Source organism: Pantherophis guttatus, chromosome 13, assembly GCF_059756535.1.
Source record: "Pantherophis guttatus breed Tessera chromosome 13, ASM5975653v1, whole genome shotgun sequence".
In the NCBI taxonomy this organism is placed as follows: Eukaryota; Metazoa; Chordata; class Lepidosauria; order Squamata; family Colubridae; genus Pantherophis; species Pantherophis guttatus.
In genome coordinates, this window is record NC_142075.1 from 17,899,155 (window position 1) to 17,917,038 (window position 17,884).

At 43.8% G+C, this 17,884-nt stretch overlaps 1 protein-coding gene across 4 annotated transcripts; it reads right to left on the reverse strand.

The window, feature by feature from the left end:
• Positions 1 to 3,514: 3,514 nt before the first annotated feature.
• Positions 3,515 to 14,286, reverse strand: CTXN2 (cortexin 2). 4 transcript variants are annotated; one of them, XM_034434710.3, is made up of 3 exons: positions 14,147 to 14,286; positions 5,358 to 5,408; positions 3,515 to 3,954 (listed from the first exon to the last, which is right to left on the reverse strand). In XM_034434710.3, exon 3 carries the CDS (start codon positions 3,910 to 3,912, stop codon positions 3,667 to 3,669), a length of 246 nt encoding a protein of 81 aa, XP_034290601.1. In that variant the 5' UTR covers positions 3,913 to 3,954; positions 5,358 to 5,408; positions 14,147 to 14,286; the 3' UTR covers positions 3,515 to 3,666. The 4 variants fall into 4 exon arrangements, with proteins under 4 accessions (XP_034290601.1, XP_034290597.1, XP_087734429.1 ...); XM_034434706.3 differs by lacking the exon at positions 14,147 to 14,286 and adding an exon at positions 10,926 to 11,595; XM_087878303.1 differs by lacking the exon at positions 14,147 to 14,286 and adding an exon at positions 10,695 to 10,823.
• Between the last annotated feature and the right edge of the window lie 3,598 nt (positions 14,287 to 17,884).

The window sequence follows — 17,884 nt, forward strand, 5'->3', positions numbered from 1 at the left end:
AATATTCATGGTAATACATTTTATTTTTATTTTTACCCTTGAAGCAACGAAAGGTTATTGGTAGTCATTATTCTCCAGGCTCGGTTTATGTTAAATTCCTTCTGACAGATGGATGACCATACACACTTGTTTAAAAATGAAATGAAAAATGGACAGCAATAGAGCAAACCTTGCCCCCACAATAGGACAAAATAATTATGATTGCAAATATTTCATATTTCGACTCTCAATTATTGCTATTCATTTGAAATTTGTTTGATCAAGTATACGATTAATAGTTTAAATCTAGACAGTCAGGCACCATTTAAATCATGTAATATAAAACGTTAAACATATTTGAAGGGCGATGACAATCATTTAAAAGCAGCAGAATCAAATTTATTTTTTATGTTTGTTTCAATGTCTTCGGCCATCGGGACAATACTAGATATTTATAGGCTTTTATTAGAATTGCAAAAATGCAAGGTCAAATCTAAAATCAGCGATTGGAAAGAGAATTGCACTGCAATCCTATGCCAGTTAATTTACCACTACAGTTAGTTACTGTAGTGGCTCAGTGGCTAAGATGCTGAGCTAGTTGATTGAAAGGTCAGCGGTTCAAATCCCTAGTGCCACATAACAGGGTGAGCTCCCGTTACTTGTCCCAGCTTCTGCCAACCTAGCAGTTCGAAAGCACGTAAAAAAGGAATGTAGAAAAATAGGGACCACCTTTGTGGGAAGGTAACAGTGTTCCGTGCGCTTTTGGCGTTTAGTCATGCTGGCCACATGACCACGGAGACATCTTCGGACAGCACTGGCTCTTCGGTTTTGAAATGGAGATGAGTACCGCCTCCTAGAGTTGGGAACGACTAGCACGTATGTGCAAGGGGAACCTTTACCTTTACCTTACAGTTAGATAGGCTTGGCTTTGCAGATGCACAAAGAATTATAACTATTGTGTTGGATTTGGAAAATAGATAGTGAAGAAGGATTTCTTTCCTGTTGCTCCAAGGTTTCATGTACATGTGATTGTTGCATTTGATGGTGCTTAATTTTCCTCTGACATCTCACATTTTGTATAAAAGAATTCTGTCTTATATTATAATGTGTGAATTGACCTAAATGTCGTGGATTCAAATCCTGAAACATAGTTCTTCCATTAAAAAAAAAAATGTGTACAAAATGCACTTAACTAGTGGAACATCCACACAAAATCATTCTTATTCGATTATTTACCAGAAAAAGAGAGATGTTTCTAGCTCCTCAAATTCTAGGTTGTTTACAATAGTTGTGAAAGATTAGACAAAACATATTCAAGAGCCTTGGTAGTACTAGGGTTTAAGGCACCCTGTTATTAAGCTGCTTAAGACCAGCTGCCTGCAATTACTGCAGGGTTCGAATCTCGCCAAGGCTCAAGGTTGACTCAGCCTTCCATCCTTTCTAAGGTAGGTGAAATGAGGACCCAGTTTGTGGGGGCAATAAGCTGACTTTGTATAAATATACAAAAGGATGAAGGCTATTGCTGAGCACATTGTAAGCCGCCCTGAGTCTTCGGAGAAGGGCGGCATATAAATCAAATTTAAAAAAAAAAAAAAAAAAAAAAAGAAGCTGCTTGTAAAACGCATGTATTACTAAAATCCCATTCAGACATCGAAGTATTTGTAGGAATAAGCACAAAAATGGACATACATTTTGCATGTGCTTTTAAAACAGTACTGTGCTGCATTCTATCCCTATTTCTGGCTTCATCTGAGCCTATTTTTGTACTATATGTTCCTCTTGGCTTTCCTTGTAAAATTCTGGTACGATTTGAGTGGCATTTCATTTAGCCGACAGAATCACAAATTCCCTCAGTTGTCATCTGTCTAGATTATAAAGCAAACAGCGCAATATTAAATTATAGAGATGAGGAGCGATCTGTCTGAGCTGATTGGCCTTATCTGAATAGTTCTTAGAGCACACTTTAATGAAAGTTAACAGTATTAAAATGAAATGGTGGTTGGTTCCAACCGTTCTTAAAATGGAGTAGAAGAGCTGTCCAAAGCAGTTTTGGCACTTCTGCCCCTCCTATCTGTGAGCAGAGAGGTGACCTTGAAGTTACGTCTGTTTTTAATGATTCTAAAACAGGTACAGGTTGTCCTTGACGTACGAGCCCACAAACGAGCCCAAAATTTCTGATGCTAGGCGACACATCAGTTAGGCCAGTGGTGGAATTCACATTTTTTTACTATCGGTTCTGTGGGCTTCGCTTGGTGGGCGTGGTGTGGCTTGGTGGGTGTGGTATGGCTTGGTGGGTGTGGTTTGGTGGGCATGGCATGGGAAGGATACTACAAAAACTCCATTTCCACCCCACTCTGGGGCCAGCCAGAGGTGGTATTTGCCGATTCTCCGAACTACACCCCTGAGTTAGGCGAGTTTTGCCTCATTTTGTGACCTTTCCACAGTGCCACAGTTGTTCAGTGAATCACTGCAAGACACTGCAACCGTCATAAATATGAACCAGTTGTTGCCAAGCGTCTGAATTCTGGTCACATGACCATGGGGATGCTTGCAACGGTCATAAGTGTGAAAAACAGTCATAAGTCGCTTTTTTCATTGATGTTAAATGTTTGAACGCTCACAAAATGGACTGTCAAAAATCGTGGACTACCTGTCCTTCTATATACGGTATGTTATGCTTCTTTGTGTTCTGTTAGGATTTCTTCGAAAGGGTTTGTGTGTTCCTGTTGTGATGTTATAAGCAAAGAGGATAGAATAGAATAGAATAGAATAGAATAGAATAGAATAGAATAGAATAGAATAGAATAGAATAGAATCACAGAGTTGGAAGGGACTTCGGAGGTCTTCTAGTCCAACCCCCTGCTTAGGCAGGAAACCCTGCATCACTTCAGACAAACGGTTATCCAACATCTTCTTAAAAACTTCCAGTGTTGAAGCATTTACAACTTCTGGAGGCAAGTTGTTCTACTGATTAATTGTTCTCACTGTCAGGAAATTTCTCCTTAGTTCTAGGTTGCTTCTCTCCTTGATTAGTTCCCACCCATTGCTTCTTGTCCTGCCTTCAGGTGCTTTGGAGAATAGTTTGACTCCCTCTTCTTTGTGGCAGCTGCTCAGATATTGGAACACTGCTATCATGTCTCCCCTACTCTTTTTCAGATCAAGGGGCCTGAGGGACCTTTGACTTTTGTGTTTTGGTTGCGTTCCACAAAGTAAGGTCAAGTAAGGTCAAAGTAAGGTCAAATCTAGATTTAAAGATTTAAAATTAAACTTAAGCCAAATTAATTCCAGTTAATATCTCAATATGCCATGTATAGAATATTTCCAAAGACAAATTCCTTGTGTGTCCAATCACATTTGGCCAATAAAGAATTCTATTCTATTCTATTCTATTCTATTCTATTCTATTCTATTCTATTCTATTCTATTCTATTCTATTCTATTCTATTCTATTCTATTCTATTCTATTCTCTTCTCCAAATGAAGACCCCCGAAACATCTCCCAGTCAAAAAAAACCCCCACATCTAATGATGTAAATGGTTTCATTGAGTCTGCCATAAAGCTTTATTTAACCAAAAAAAGGCTACCGCCACAAACATGGCTGTCAATTACAAATGTTTCGAATTCCACCGCTTCAGGAAAAAAAAAAATATCGGAATTAAGGCAGGACACGTTTTGAGGATTTTGCTTCATGCAAGAGCATATTCAAATGTCCCTTTATCGAGGCCTTCGACTTCGCCCTCCCAGGTGGAGGAAGGCATACTGCTGTAGGGATCCAATAAGATTTTGAAGCATCTGATGATCAAAAGTCCCAGAAAGACACACAGGATCCCCACAAAGGCGAAACCGGTTTTCTGCTCCAGGGTCAGCGGGAAACTGGACACCTCATTGACGCTCATGGTCACTGACACGTTGTTGCAGTAGCTACTGCTCATCTCTGGGCTTCACATTCTGCTGATTCAGGATTCGCGCTTCCTCTGTACAAAACACAACAACAACAACAACGAGAGAATAGAGACTGTTTTGGATCTGAGGAAGGGGTCTCAGATGTCTAGCCACTCCCACCCAGCATCCAAGGATAGGAGGGACAGGCCAGTTTTGAGGGGATTCGATGGTCTCCTCAGGTTGGATTTATGAGAGGGTGACATGGATGGGTTTACAAAATGGCTGCCAAGAGGTCTACAATCGGACATCTCAACATTCATCAGACACAGCAACCTCTCCAGGATGCCTTCCCTTGACCCTTATGAGTTCTTGGTGTGGCCCAAACATTAGTTTTTGAGATGGTGACATGAATGGGTTAAAAAATGGCTACCAAGATGTCTACAATCAGACATCTCAACATCCCTCAGACACAGCAACCTCTCCAGGGTGTCTTCTCTTGACCATTATGACTTCTTGATGTGGCCCAAATGTTAGATTTTTTGAGCGGATGATGCAGATGGGTTAAAAAATGGCTACCAAGATGTCTAAAATTGGACATCTCAACATCCCTCAGACATAGCAACCTCTCCTGGATGCCTTCTCTTGACTCTTCTGAGTTCTTGATGTGGCCCAAAGGCATTCTGGGAAATAAATATGAAGCTAGAGACGGGTGCTTTATTTTGCAGTATACCAGCTTCCAATTTTTTTTTTAAACATGTCAGAGGAATCCAGGACACACCAAGGAAGGTATCTGAGGACCCATTATATCTCCGAGCCCATCTTGCCTTCCCCCATGTGGCAGCAACTCTGCATTTTCCACCCATTTGTTCAAATCCTGCACTCCAACATGTCTGAAGGAAGCTGACATATCTCCTCTTAATTTACCCTCCCTCAGGTGCCTCCCAGATATATTGGTTTCCATTTCTTGTGTGGCAACCGAGGCGCCTCTGTCTTACCAACTACCCTATTCATTTCCTATATCAAAATTGCATATAAATGCTAATACAAAATGGCATAACACATGATTAACTTATGACAGCTGCGGTGATGGAATTTGGCACTTTAGCACTGATTGAGACCCAGCTTTGGAGTAAACTTGATCTATTGGTGGCAGCTTATTATGAGCTGCCTTCATTCCTACAACAATTTCATTCATGCAATAATTTTGCTAATTTAAATCCTCTACTGGATTCCTTCCTCAAGGTTTGCTCCGCGTTCCTGCTTTCTTTTCCCCCCTGCATTCCTGCTTTATTCTTCATTTCATCCCGAATGGAGCTCAATCCAACTGATTCATGTCAAAAAATCCTCCTCCTCCTCCTTCTCCTCATTTTTTTCTTAATAATCCTTCCTTCAAGAACTGAAAGGAATGGTGTATTTGTTTTTAGCTGATGAGCTAGGAGTCCCAGTTAAATGCAGTGATTAAGGTGACTCTATATGTTGATATAATAAATGCTACCTGATGCATTCACGTAAGGCACAATTCCAGAGTTTTCTGAAGTTTGAACAGCTGTAGAGACATAAAAAAGAAAAAGAAAAAGAAATTGTGAGACTTTTGGGTTAGGATGGCATTCTTTAAGTACTGAGCTGAATTCCAGATAAGAATTCCATGTACAAAATCAAGCAACTGTTTATGACTTTATCATTATATTCAACCCACATACCTGAGTCCTTTCCTTTCCTTCTCTTCCCTTTTCTCTTCTCCTCTCCTCCTGTCTTCTTTCTCATTGTTTCCCTTTTCTCTCTTTCTCTCCTCTGTGTGCTTCCCTTCCTTTCCTTCTTTCCTTTCCTTTCCTTTCCTTTCCTTTCCTTTCCTTTCCTTTCCTTTCCTTTCCTTTCCTTTCCTTCTTTCCTTTCCTTTCCTTTCCTTTCCTCTCCTCTCCTCTCCTCTCCTCACCTCACCTCACCTCACCTCACCCCACTTCACACCTTTCTTTCTGCTATTCTTCTAACCAGTATTTTCCAACCTTGACAACTTTTTAAGATATGCGGACTTCAACTCCCAGAATTCTCATGGCTGGCTGGGAAATTGTGGGAGTTGAAGTCCACATACCTTAAAGTTGTTAAGGTTGGGATGTACTGATATAAACCTTTCAGCTGACATGTTTTTCTTCCTTCTGCCTTTCAAGTACCGTAGCTTCAAACCTACAGTGGCCAGGCTTATATGACCCAAGGGGATTCAGCAAGCTGTCAATTCCGAGATGGCAGGATATGCTGGGAAAATTTCCGGCTGCCATCTGCTGTATATTTTTCACAGCCAATTTGCAGATGGACCTTCTCGGATTCCCTGTGTCTTTCGCCTGCCTTCATTGGTTCCGAATTTTCCTTTTTAGCTGCATTCCTTTCTCAAGATGATTAACAGTGGACTAAGCACTGTTTAGTTAACAGTGGACTAAGCACTGTTATTAACATCTGCTGCTTGCAATTACTGCAAGTTCAAATCTCACCAGGCTCAAGGTTGACTCAGCCTTCCATCCTTTCAAAGGTAGGTGAAATGAGGACCCAGATTGTGGGGGGCAATAAGCTGACTTTGTATAAATATACAAAAAGTATGAAGGCTATTGCTTAACGCATTGTAAGCCGCCCTGAGTCTCCGGAGAAGGGCGGCATATAAATTAAAGCAAATAATAATAATAATAATAATAATAATAATAATAATAATAATAATAATAATAATAATAATAATAATAATAGGGATAACCCAGTCCAAATATCAAGACACTGTTTTCCACAGTGGTGTTTTTTTTCCTCTGAAAAATCATAAGCAAGCATAAAAAAAACCCAATCTGTGTTTACTATATATTTCCCAGGAAAATCATCTTAATGGCAGCAAAACCTAACAGTGCCCCCGAGTATGGGCACCCCTTAAATGGGGAAAGGGTGGTAAGAATCTCCCGGTCTGCTAGAAGCATGATAAACCCAAAACTACAAAATACTTCACTTAATCCTCCAGGGAAAAATTGAAGACAAACAAGGAAGAAGAAGATCATGGCTTCAAAATCTAAGGGACTGGTTTGGACAAAACTCAGCAGCACTTTTTCGTGTGGCTGTTGATAAAAATAGGATCGTCAACATGATCGCCAACATCCGATGATGGATATGGCACAAGAAGAAGAAGAAGAAGTTCCCAACATCCCTTGGTCATCAGTTTATGGTTAACTGTGTTATTGTCTTGAGAGGTTAGAATAAGAGGTTCAAAGAAATTAGACCAGGGGTCGGCAACCTTAAACACTCAAAGAGCCACAAAGGTCCTAACCGGAAGCCCCCCGTTCAGTTCTGGAGCTGACCACAAGTCCAGTTCCCCCACCATAGAGTCTCCTCCTAGCGTAGCATCCTTTTTCCTCTACCTGTTCTAACCAAAAGTCCTATCAATTGTGGAGCTGACCAGCAACAGGGAGCTGCAGTAGAGGGATGAAAGAGCCACATGTGGCTCCAGAGCTGCGGGTTGCCGATCCCTGAGCTAGACATAAATGTTTTGCTGACGGATTGCTGCTCTTTTCCACATGGTCAATGGTCAGGGATTCTGTGTGTTGGCAACACAAACTAACACCCACACACCCACACACCACTGACTTTGGAGGAGGACTTTTAGAAGTTCTTCATCTCTTCTGACCAGACATTATTACTCAAGCTCAGAGTTTCACCTGTTGCTCCACTGTCATCTCGTTCAGTTTACCGCTTAATAATTAGATTTCCTTTATTTTTTTAAAAAACAAACGTTGGAAGTAGTATCCAATCATGGACTTTTCCCCTACCATAAACTAATCCCACAATTTCCTTTTCCTGAAAGAGAAGGAGCAAGTTTTAAAAGATATGGAAGTATTTCATCCTGACTTGTCTCATATTTCATCATTACTGGAGTTTGGAAGAGTGGTTTCGAAATGAAATTGTGTGGCCGTGAAGGTCAAAAGCAGCCTGTACTTCTTGCTCCAGTTCATTTGTATATTATGGCACGATTAAAAAAAACAACTCTGGACATTTAACAGAACAAAACATGCGCGCACACTTTTTTTTTCCCCTTTAACGGAAGCACTGAACGGATGAAAATTGGAGTTCAGCCATCAAGTCAAGGATTTCAATTCTTTAGCCTTATTATTATTCTAGGACATGCCATGACAACATATAACATTACATTATGTTCCTTTCCAGGCTTGGTAAAGATTTCAGTGGTTCATTAGTGAAAAGAGGAATACATGAGGAAAAATGCTGCATCTTATTCCTTATTCATAAATTAATGGAATTGGATGGGATAGTGTAGTCCTATTACTTTTTAAAAGGCAATTTTTAATACGCTTATTATCAGATTTTTATGCCACCCTTTAACTTTCTTGAAAAATATAATCTCTCTCATCTATCTATCTATCTATCTATCTATCTATCTATCTATCTATCTATCTATCTATCTGTAAGAGCCTTGGTGGCACAGCAGACTAAAGTGCTGTTAAATAGTACCAGCTGCCTGCAATTACTGCAAGTTCAAATCTCACCAGGTTCAAGGTTGACTCAGCCTTCCATCCTTTCGAGGTAGGTAAAATGAGGACCCAGTTTGTGGGGGCAATAAACTGATTTTGTATAAAAAAGAACACCGCTGGGGGGGGGGGCGAAAGCCCTACTAAGCAGGTATGTACAAAAGTATGAAGGCTATTGCTTAACGCATTGTAAGCTGCCCTGAGTCTCCGGAGAAGGGCGGCATATAAATCGAACCAATAAATAAATAAATAAATAAATAAATAAATAAAATCTCTCTATCATAATCTCCTTTTAACAACCCATAACGAAGTTATGAACGGAATTGAGTATTTACTGGCCGGATGCCCTTCCTGTCACCAATGCGGAGTTATATTCAGCAGATATATTCTCAATCTGCCCAAAGAGAGAAATATCTGCCTCTACCTAGGATTGAACTCACAGACTCCTGATTGTGAGGTGAAAGCTCCACCTGTAGGCCACTACACCACTCATCCATCCATCCATCCATCCACCCACCCACCCACCCACCCATCTGACAACCCCCCTCACTCTCTCTCTCTCTTCCTCACTCTCTCTCTTTCTCCCTCTCTCTCTCTCTGCCCCATTCTCTCTTGCTCTGAAAGTGATGAACATACCTACTCCTGCCTCCTATTTCCCCCACAACAGCCCTGTGAAGTGCATTGGACAGAGAGAGCAACTGGCCCAAAGTTACCCTATTGGCTTTCATGCCTAAGAACTCATAGTCTCCTTAAATCGAAAAATACAGAGCTACTGTGCTGCGATGCACACAAAGCCCACTTTTAAGACCGAAGGGCCCAGCCTGGTTAGTTGGGATATGAACCTCACTAAATACGGTGGGAATTACACAACTTTGTAAAGCCCGAGCATGGACACAACCAGGCAGTTAGGATTCTTAACCACGATTCCAGACAGTCCAAGCAAGACACTTCCTGGTGAGCAAATCACGTTTTCCCCAATAGCAGGCTGCCACTGGAGTGCTGGGGAAATGCAATATTTGCCACAACTCAGATGCTAACATAGAAATGATGTTTTGCTTTACAGCAAGAAAGGAACCACAATTCTCCACCCATTGAGTGGAATTGAATTAGCATTGTTTCTCTTCTTCAGAGAGTTAAAATCCAACACCGACTACCTTCTCTGTTGTGTTTCCTGTTGTTAACCCTGTAAATCGCCAATGTGTCTTCAAGGAAATCCACTAAATGGCTATTGTGTTGCATGTTCTAAGGAAGTCTCCTTTGAGTCCCTGGACATTTCCAATCAGGCAACATTTGTGTTGTTTTCAGCACACCGTTATCCAAATGATTTGATATGGCCACCTCTCAGGATCCTCAATCTAGTTACAGTCCTAGAATTTGGGGGGGGGGGTGTCTCCCTTCCAAGATACTAACCAAGCCTGATCCTGCTTAGCTTCTGAGCCCAGACAAGGCCAACCCAATGCCAACTGCTGGGTTTGTTCAAAAGGCCATAGAAAACCGTATATTAACAGGTAGCAATTCCTGAACTTTTAATTTCATGAATTGTTTTGCCCAGTGGTGAAATCCAAATTTTATTATTACCGGTTCTGTGGGTGTGGCTTGGTGGGCATGGCAGGGGAAGGATACTGCAAAATCTCCATTCCCACCCCACTCCAGAGGAAGGATACTGCAAAATCTCCATTCCCACCTCACTCCTGGGGGAAGGATATTGCAAAATCTCCATTCCCATCCCACTCTGGGGCCAGCCAGAGGTGGTATTTGCCAGTTTTCCGTACTACTCAAAATTTCCGCTACCGGTTCTTCAGAACCTGCTGGATTTCATCCCTGGTTTTGCCCAGTATTCTTGGAGATGGCTATGCATGCCCTTAAAACCATATCTTTGTACCCAGCCTGGACTTCAGCCTAAATAGGCTGCTTACGAACAGACTGATGGATGCCATATCACCACAACAAGCTGTGCAAAGGCAGGAAAAAAACACAAAGAAAAAACAAACCAATTGTTGATTCCCACTTCAACCCGATTCCCTCTTGGGATAACGACTCTCTCACAAATGCTGCAGTTGTCACCGCATCCACCTGGGGAAGCCTCATGGAAACCAACCGGATCTGTTTTCCAGTAACCCCCGGCGAGGCGACGGGTGGTTAAATCTCTCTGGATCGGGCGGGGTAACGGTAACTCCGGCAGCTGGCATTATAAATGGCAAATATTTACATGCGCTACGCTACCCCCCCCCCTCACCCCACCCCCAGCATTGGGATCTGCTTAATGGTAAACGGATCCTTTCTCTCCCCCCCTCTCCCTTCTTCAGGACTCCGCTGCCAGATCTTACCTGGTCATAACCAGACAGAGGCAGAGCAAACGATGCAAATAGCCACGATCCTGGATTAGCAGTCCCCAAAAAACCCACAAAGCAAAGTCGGGACATCCTGTTGCTTGGAGCAGGGCTCCGATGTGCGACCCCAAGCCGACCCACCACCCTTCCTCTTCCTGGCCCATCAGGCTCTCCAGCCCCTTCCTCTCTCCTTCTAACCCCCCCTCCACCCACCCCCAGCCCACTCACCCCGGTTCCAGCCAGACATCCTGAGCGCAGGGCACCGTCGCCTGCTCGATCCCACCACGGTCGAAGTTTCAAGGTCTTCAAGTCGACCCGGCTGCGACCTGTCAGCAAAGCCCGGCTCTCCGCTCACCCCCGCCCAGCCGCCAGACCATCTTCGGGGCTCATCTTCTCTCTCCTTTCCCCCTCCCCTCCCCTCCTTCTTCTCCCGAGAGGCTGGGCTCCCACGGCTGCTATTGGGCGCGCCTTCCGCCGGGTCCCACCTGTCTGTCTTCAGGGTGGGGGTCTCCAGCTCGGTCCAAGGCAAAAAGCGGGGTCTGGATTGGGGGGTGGGGTGGGGGGACGCCGCAGCGTGGAGGTGGTGATGGAGGAGGGTGGGGTGTGTGTGTGTGGGGGGGGTCGAGGTGAAGGCGAGACCCCCAGCCTCCTTCCCAAAATTATCCAGGTTCGCGCCCCGAAAGCGCGTGGAAAGTTCCTGCCGAAGGCTCTACGTGCGAGGCATTCCCAAATTCTCTGCAGCGGAGGCGGCTGGCCTGGCCGGATGGTTCCTTGGTCTGAAAGCCAGATGCCAGCCAGCCCCAACCCCGGGGAGACTCCTCGGCTTCCTGCCTGCTTCCCTCGGGAACCCCTCGGAAGGGATCGCTCGATCTTATTGATTTCATTGATTGTGTGCGGGGTCTCGAACCGGCCCGAGGGAGCTCCGCCTTGTATTGGGGGTTGCCAAGCCGGGAAGGTGCGGGGAGGGAGGGGGCTTTGGCAGGGAGTCACCCGGGGTTACTAGGGAGGGTCCAAGGGGCTCGGATTACTCCCCCTCCCCAGTGCTGGGAGTGGTCGAGCTGGCTTTTGAAGCCACCTGGGGATTCCTTACAGGTAGTCCTCGACTTACAACAGTTTTGTGGGAAGCCACCCCCACCCTCCATCCACCCGTAAGAATGAAATATTTTGGGAAATATTTAAAAAAAGGCAGAATATTATTGTTGTTGTTAGTTGCGAAGTCGTGTCCGACCCATCGAGAACCCATGGACAGCGTTCCTCCAGGCCTTCCTGTCCTCTACCATCTTCTGGAGTCCATTTAAGCTCACGCCGACTGCTTCAGTGACTCCATCCAGCCCGCTCGTTCTCTTCTTCTCGTCCCTTTCTTCTTTTGCCCTCAATCGTTCCCAGCATTAGGCTCTTCTCCAGTGAGTCCTTCCTTCTCATCAGGTGGCCAAAATATTTGAGTTTCATCTTCAGGATTTGGCCTTCTAAAGAGCAGTCAGGGTTGATCTCCTCTAGGACTGACCGGTTGGATGGCCTTGCAGTCCAAGGGACTCGCAGGAGTCTTCTCCAGCACCAGAGTTCAAAGGCCTCCATTCTTTGGTGCTCAAACTTCCTTATGGTCCAACTTTCACAGCCATCCATTGCAACTGGGAAAACCATAGTCTTGACTATACGCACTTTTGTTGGCAGGGTGATGTCTCTGCTTTTTAGTATGCTGTCTAGACTTGCCATAGCTTTCCTCCCCAGGAACAAGCGTCTTTTAATTTCTTGGCTGCAGTCCCCATCTGCCGTGATCTTGGAACCCAGGAAAATAAAATCTGTCACTACCTCCATTTCTTCCCCATCTATTTGCCAGGAATTAAGAGGGATGGATGCCATGATCTTAGTTTTCACAATGAAAACTAAGTGAATGAAAACTTAATGAAAACAGAATATTATATATTTCCCTAAAGGAAAAATGGGGAAAAAGGGAGGCAGAAACCAGCCCCAGTCTCCCTGCCCCCAAGCAGAAACGGAGGAAGCCAGCTTTTAGAAAGGCAGATTCAAGACAGGATATTTCAAGAAAGCCCTCGCAGCGAAGTTTGACAGCTAACAAAGGCAGAATGGTAGGATTAGAACAAGCAACCCCCTCATCCAAGATCCAACACAGGACGAAAGCCATTAGCCACAATAGGAATTGCCCAACACCCTTGCAGAACACAAGTCCCTTCACTGCACCACTCCCTGAACAGCTCAAACTTCAAAGTCGCAGAAACTTATAAAGATCCATCCACTCAGCTGACCATTTTGTTCAGCTGACCCAGAACTGCGCGCTGCCTTTGTGGTTCTGTTCAATACATCTTTTTTTTTTTTTTTTAATTTGATTTATATGCCGCCCTTCTCCGGAGACTCAGGGCGGCTTACAATGCGCTAAGCAATAGCCTTCATCCTTTTGTATATTTATACAAAGTCAGCTTATTGCCCCCACAAACTGGGTCCTCAATTTACCTACCTTAGAAAGGATGGAAGGCTGAGTCAACCTTGAGCCTGGCGAGATTCTAACCTGCAGTAATTGCAGGCAGCTGTGTTAATAACAGGGTGCTTTAGACCACTGTACTACCAAGGCTCTTGGTTTTTCCAATCAGCCTCCATGTTGTTTCCAGTGTTTTCCTTCCAGCTTGGAACCAAGCTGCTGGGGGTTCGGGAGAACCTCTAGCTAAGATTCTGTGCAGTTTGGAGAATCCCCAAATCCCACTCCTGGCTGGCCCCCCCACCCCTCCCCTCCCCTCCCCGGAGTCCCCATGTGGCCCGTTTTGGATGCAGGTAAATGCAGGGTGCGTGCAGAGGGTTGGGGAGGGTGAAAAACAGGCCTACCGGAAGTTCAGGAAGGCCAGAAATGGGCCCAGAGGGCCTCCAGAGCCTGGGGAGGCCGTTTTCGCCCTCCCAGAGGCTCAAGGAAAGCCTCCAGAGCCTGTGGAGGGCAAAAAGGGGCCCCTTGCCTATGGTGCAGGAGGCCGATTAGGCCATGCCCACCGTGGTCATGCCTACCCAGCAACCGGGCAGAGAACCCCTTGCTAATTTTTTTGAAGCCCACACCTGCTTGGAACTGAACCAAATGGATTTTTCTTCCAACGGTTTGTTTGGTGACTAAAGTTAAACGGCACTGGGGAAAAAAAATGACTTATGACTGTTTTACATTGCAGCATCCCTGTGGTGACGTGATCAAAATCCAGTCCCTTGGCAACCGACTCGTATTTATGACGGTTGCAGTGGCCCGGGCTCCTGTGATTCCCCTTTTTTGACCTCCTGATGGGGAGGTCAATGGGGAAGCCAGCTGCATTTAAAGAACCGCGTTACTCGTTTAACAGCTGCAGGGATTCGCTTACCAACGGTGGCAAGAAAGATTCTAAAAAGGGGACAAAATTGACCTAACCGCTGTCTTGCTTAGCAACAGAAGTTTTGGATTTGTAAACCAAGGACTGTCTAACCTGTATTCCCATGCAGAACTTGATAGTGAAGCTTCGTCCCCCTCTAAGTTGGATTCTGATGTTCCAATCCTGAATGCAGCCGAGCTGTGTTAGCTTGAATCCTGGCAGAGGTACTGGCAGCGTTTGACCGATGCTGGATCCAATGGATGTTGTTTTCCTGCTTCCATTCTTTTCCTCCCAGGCTGTCTTCCTTCCAGGAATTTAGGAGAAGAATAGCTGGGTTTCTGCCTTCTGTGCCGTTGCCAAGAAAAAAACAATATTCCTATAATAGACAGGCGTATCGGCTTATTTTGATGTTGCCACAGTCAAGGAGTCCTTGTGGACAGCTAAACAAAGAACAAAATTAGACTTCATGAAGCCAACTGTTGACTTGGGATAACCCTCAGATTGGGTTTGAACCCACTACCCAATTTCCGGAGTGGCCTAGTTATCAGGGTTCCGATGAATGCCGTAATTAAATCATGAGCCTCGAGCCAAGCTTCAAAAGAAATCCAGTTATTTATTAGGAGCTCCATGTCGGCAGGTACCCAAATGAAGCCAACTCTGACCCCACGTAATTTACGACCCTAATCATGACCCTGTTTCCCCCTCCCCCCAGAGTGTGTCATCAATCACATTCGCCAACGGAGCAATTTCGCGGGTTGTAGAGACCACTCCCCTCTGGCCGCTGTCGGTAACCCTGGGAGACAGCCTTGAGAAAGATATGTCTGGAATGTGCTCCTGTCTGTGGCTGCCATGCTGCTTTGTCGGTTTCCCATCCCCCCTTGCCTATGGCAACTCGAGAGCAGGCCAGGGATGCTTTGTGAGTTGACACTAGTAGTTAAAGCAATTCTTGGGGACCTATTTGGACTGCTGCAAATGTCCTGGGTGAAATAAAAGATCTGGACTTTGTGTCTATGGAGATTCTTAGTCATCCATGGTTGTCCCAAAGGTGCTTTTTCAAGAGGCAACTAGACTTTCTGGTTTTTCTTTGAAGATGTTTTGCTTCTCATCCAAGAAGCTTCTGTCAGCACTTCAACCTGCATTTACTCTAGTGCTGACATAAGAAGGAGAAGCGAAGGAGTCTGGAAAGGGACGTTTGACTTTTCACCTACTTATTTTCCCTGGAGATAATATCCCCCAGGAGATGAGATGGGAGGGGGGGGAATTCCTTTGAGCTGGAGTAGATTAGGGGTAGAATGACTTGGAAGATGGCCAATGAGTGCAGGGGAGTGGGGAACGGAAAGGGAGGGTTTTGGGGCTGGAAGTCAGTGTTGGCTTCGTTTGGAGTCAGGTTAGAATGTCGTGCTTAATAAATAGGAGTTTTTCTTCAAAGACTTTGTTTGAAATGCAATTTATTTGAGACGACCTCGAAACTTGACAGCTTCTTCAGTCCACTTCATTGAAGAAGCTTCTTGGATGAGAAGTGAAACGTCTTCAAAGAAAAACCAGAAAGTCCAGTAACGTCTTCAAAGAAAAACCAGAAAGCTCAGTTGCCTCTTGAAAAAGCACCATTGGGTTTCCTTGAAGATGTTTTGATTCACATCCAAGAAGCGTCTTCATTGAAGAAGCTTCTTGGATGAGAAGCGAAATGTTTTCAAAAAACAAAAACAAAAACCTAGAAAGTCCAGTTCTGTTTTGAAAAGCAGCTTGGGGACATCTGACTTTGGCCTTCATCTGCTACTCATTGTACATCATCCAGTTACTGTGTCTGAACTTTCAAACTGTAAAGGGTGGTTAAAATGAAAATTTCCACTCCTCATAGACTTTTCCATTAACTTGGTATTTATGGGCAAATAGTATAGAGGTGTTTTTTTTTTTTAACGTTTAGGTGCTGATAGCTAAGGTTTCTTTTTTTAAAAAAAAATCAGAGTGAAATCAAATTGATCATGGTCTACTTATCAGCATGATGTGTAGCTCTGGTGTTCTTGTTTGATGAACATTTACAATGTTCTCTGATCCTTACAAAATAACTCATCAACCAAAGGAGGAAAATTTCTGATTCAAATCATTTCTCCCAATTAAACAATGCTATGAAAGGAGAGTATAAACTGGGTTAACAAAATCAGAAATGAGGAGGTGATAAGCCGCCTGGGAAAGCCAAGGGAAACCATCAAAGCCATTAAAAAGCGAAAGTTAGAATATTTCAGACATGTGACATGACACTCAGAAAAATACGGCATCCTTCACTTAATCCTCCAGGAAAAGATTGAAGGCAAACGAGGTCCAGGCAGAAGAAGGACATCATGGCTTCAAAACCTAAGGGACTGGTTTGGACAAAACTCAGCAGCACTTTTTCATGCGGCTGTTGACAAAAATAGGATTGCCAACATGATCGCCAACGTCCAATGACGGATATGGCACAAGAAGAAGAAATGAAGGGAGAATTTTCAGAGGGGAAAAAAACCCCAAATTCTCCACCTTGGTGTATTGAAATTCAAAGGTCCCAAATGATCCATTCTGAACTATAGATCCACTATATATGAACACTATATGACTTTTTACTATGTTTTTGGTTGCACTTTGTTAAATTTATTTTCTCCCTATCTCGCTACTCTGGACAGCTTACAACAGTAAAAACAGAGAAGCGAGAAGAAGTGCAAATGTAACAGTAGTAATGTAATGGAACAATTAGAACAAACAATGAAAAAGGAACGGATGAGAATACAGCCATGTGAGATGGTGTGGAAGCAGGGATCCTATCTAAGAGATAGATAGATAGATAGATGGATGGATGGATGGATGGATGGATGGATGGATGGATAGATAGATAATACAGCCATGTGAGATGGTGTGGAAACAGGGATCCTATTTAAGGGATAGATAGATAGATAGATAGATAGATAGATAGATAGATAGATAGATAGATAGATAGATAGATAATACAGTCATGTGAGATGGTGTAGAAACAGGGATCCTATCTAAGAGATAGATAGATAGATAGATAGATAGATAGATAGATAGATAGATAGATAGATAGATAGATAGATAGATAATACAGCCATGTGAGACAGTGTGGAAACAGGGATCCTATCTAAGGAATAGATAGATAGATAGATAGATAGATAGATAGATAGATAGATAGATAGATAGATAGATAAATAACTGTATGAGGAAACCAAGAAAATAATGCCCCATCTACAGTCCATTGTGTGAGATTGACTGGCATGTAAATGCGATAATGAAATAAAATAAATGTCCATCTCAATGATGGACATTAATAATCACCATCAGGCATGGGGGCCCTGAGTAATCTAATGATAATTGACAGAGGGATACAATCAAGATCAAGCGAGGTACTACTACCACTCTATAAAGCCCTAGTAAAACCATACCTAGAGTATTGCATCTAGTTTTGGTCACCACACTATAAAAAAAGACATTGAGACTCTAGAAAAAGTGCAGAGGAGAGCAACCAGGATTATTAGACTAAAACATACGAAGAACAGTTACAGGAACTGGGCATGGCTAGTGAAGAGAAGGACCAGGGGAGACAGGATAGCATCTTCCAATATTTGTGGGGCTTCCTCAGAGAGGAGGGGGTCAAGCTATTTTCCAAAGCCCTGAAGGCCAGACCAGGAATAATTGATGGAAACTGAACAAGGAGAGATTCAACCTGGAAATAAGGAGGAACTTTCTGACAATGAGAGCAATCAACCCATGGAACAGAAATTGCCTTTGGAAGCTGTGGGAGCTTCATCACTTGAGACTTTCAAGAAAAGATTGGACTGCCATGTCAGAAATGGTGTAGGGTCTCCT

Excerpts from the sequence above, each read along its gene's own strand:
- CTXN2 (XM_034434710.3), bottom strand. The coding sequence starts at position 3,912 with ATGAGCAGTAGCTACTGCAACAACGTGTCAGTGACCATGAGCGTCAAT.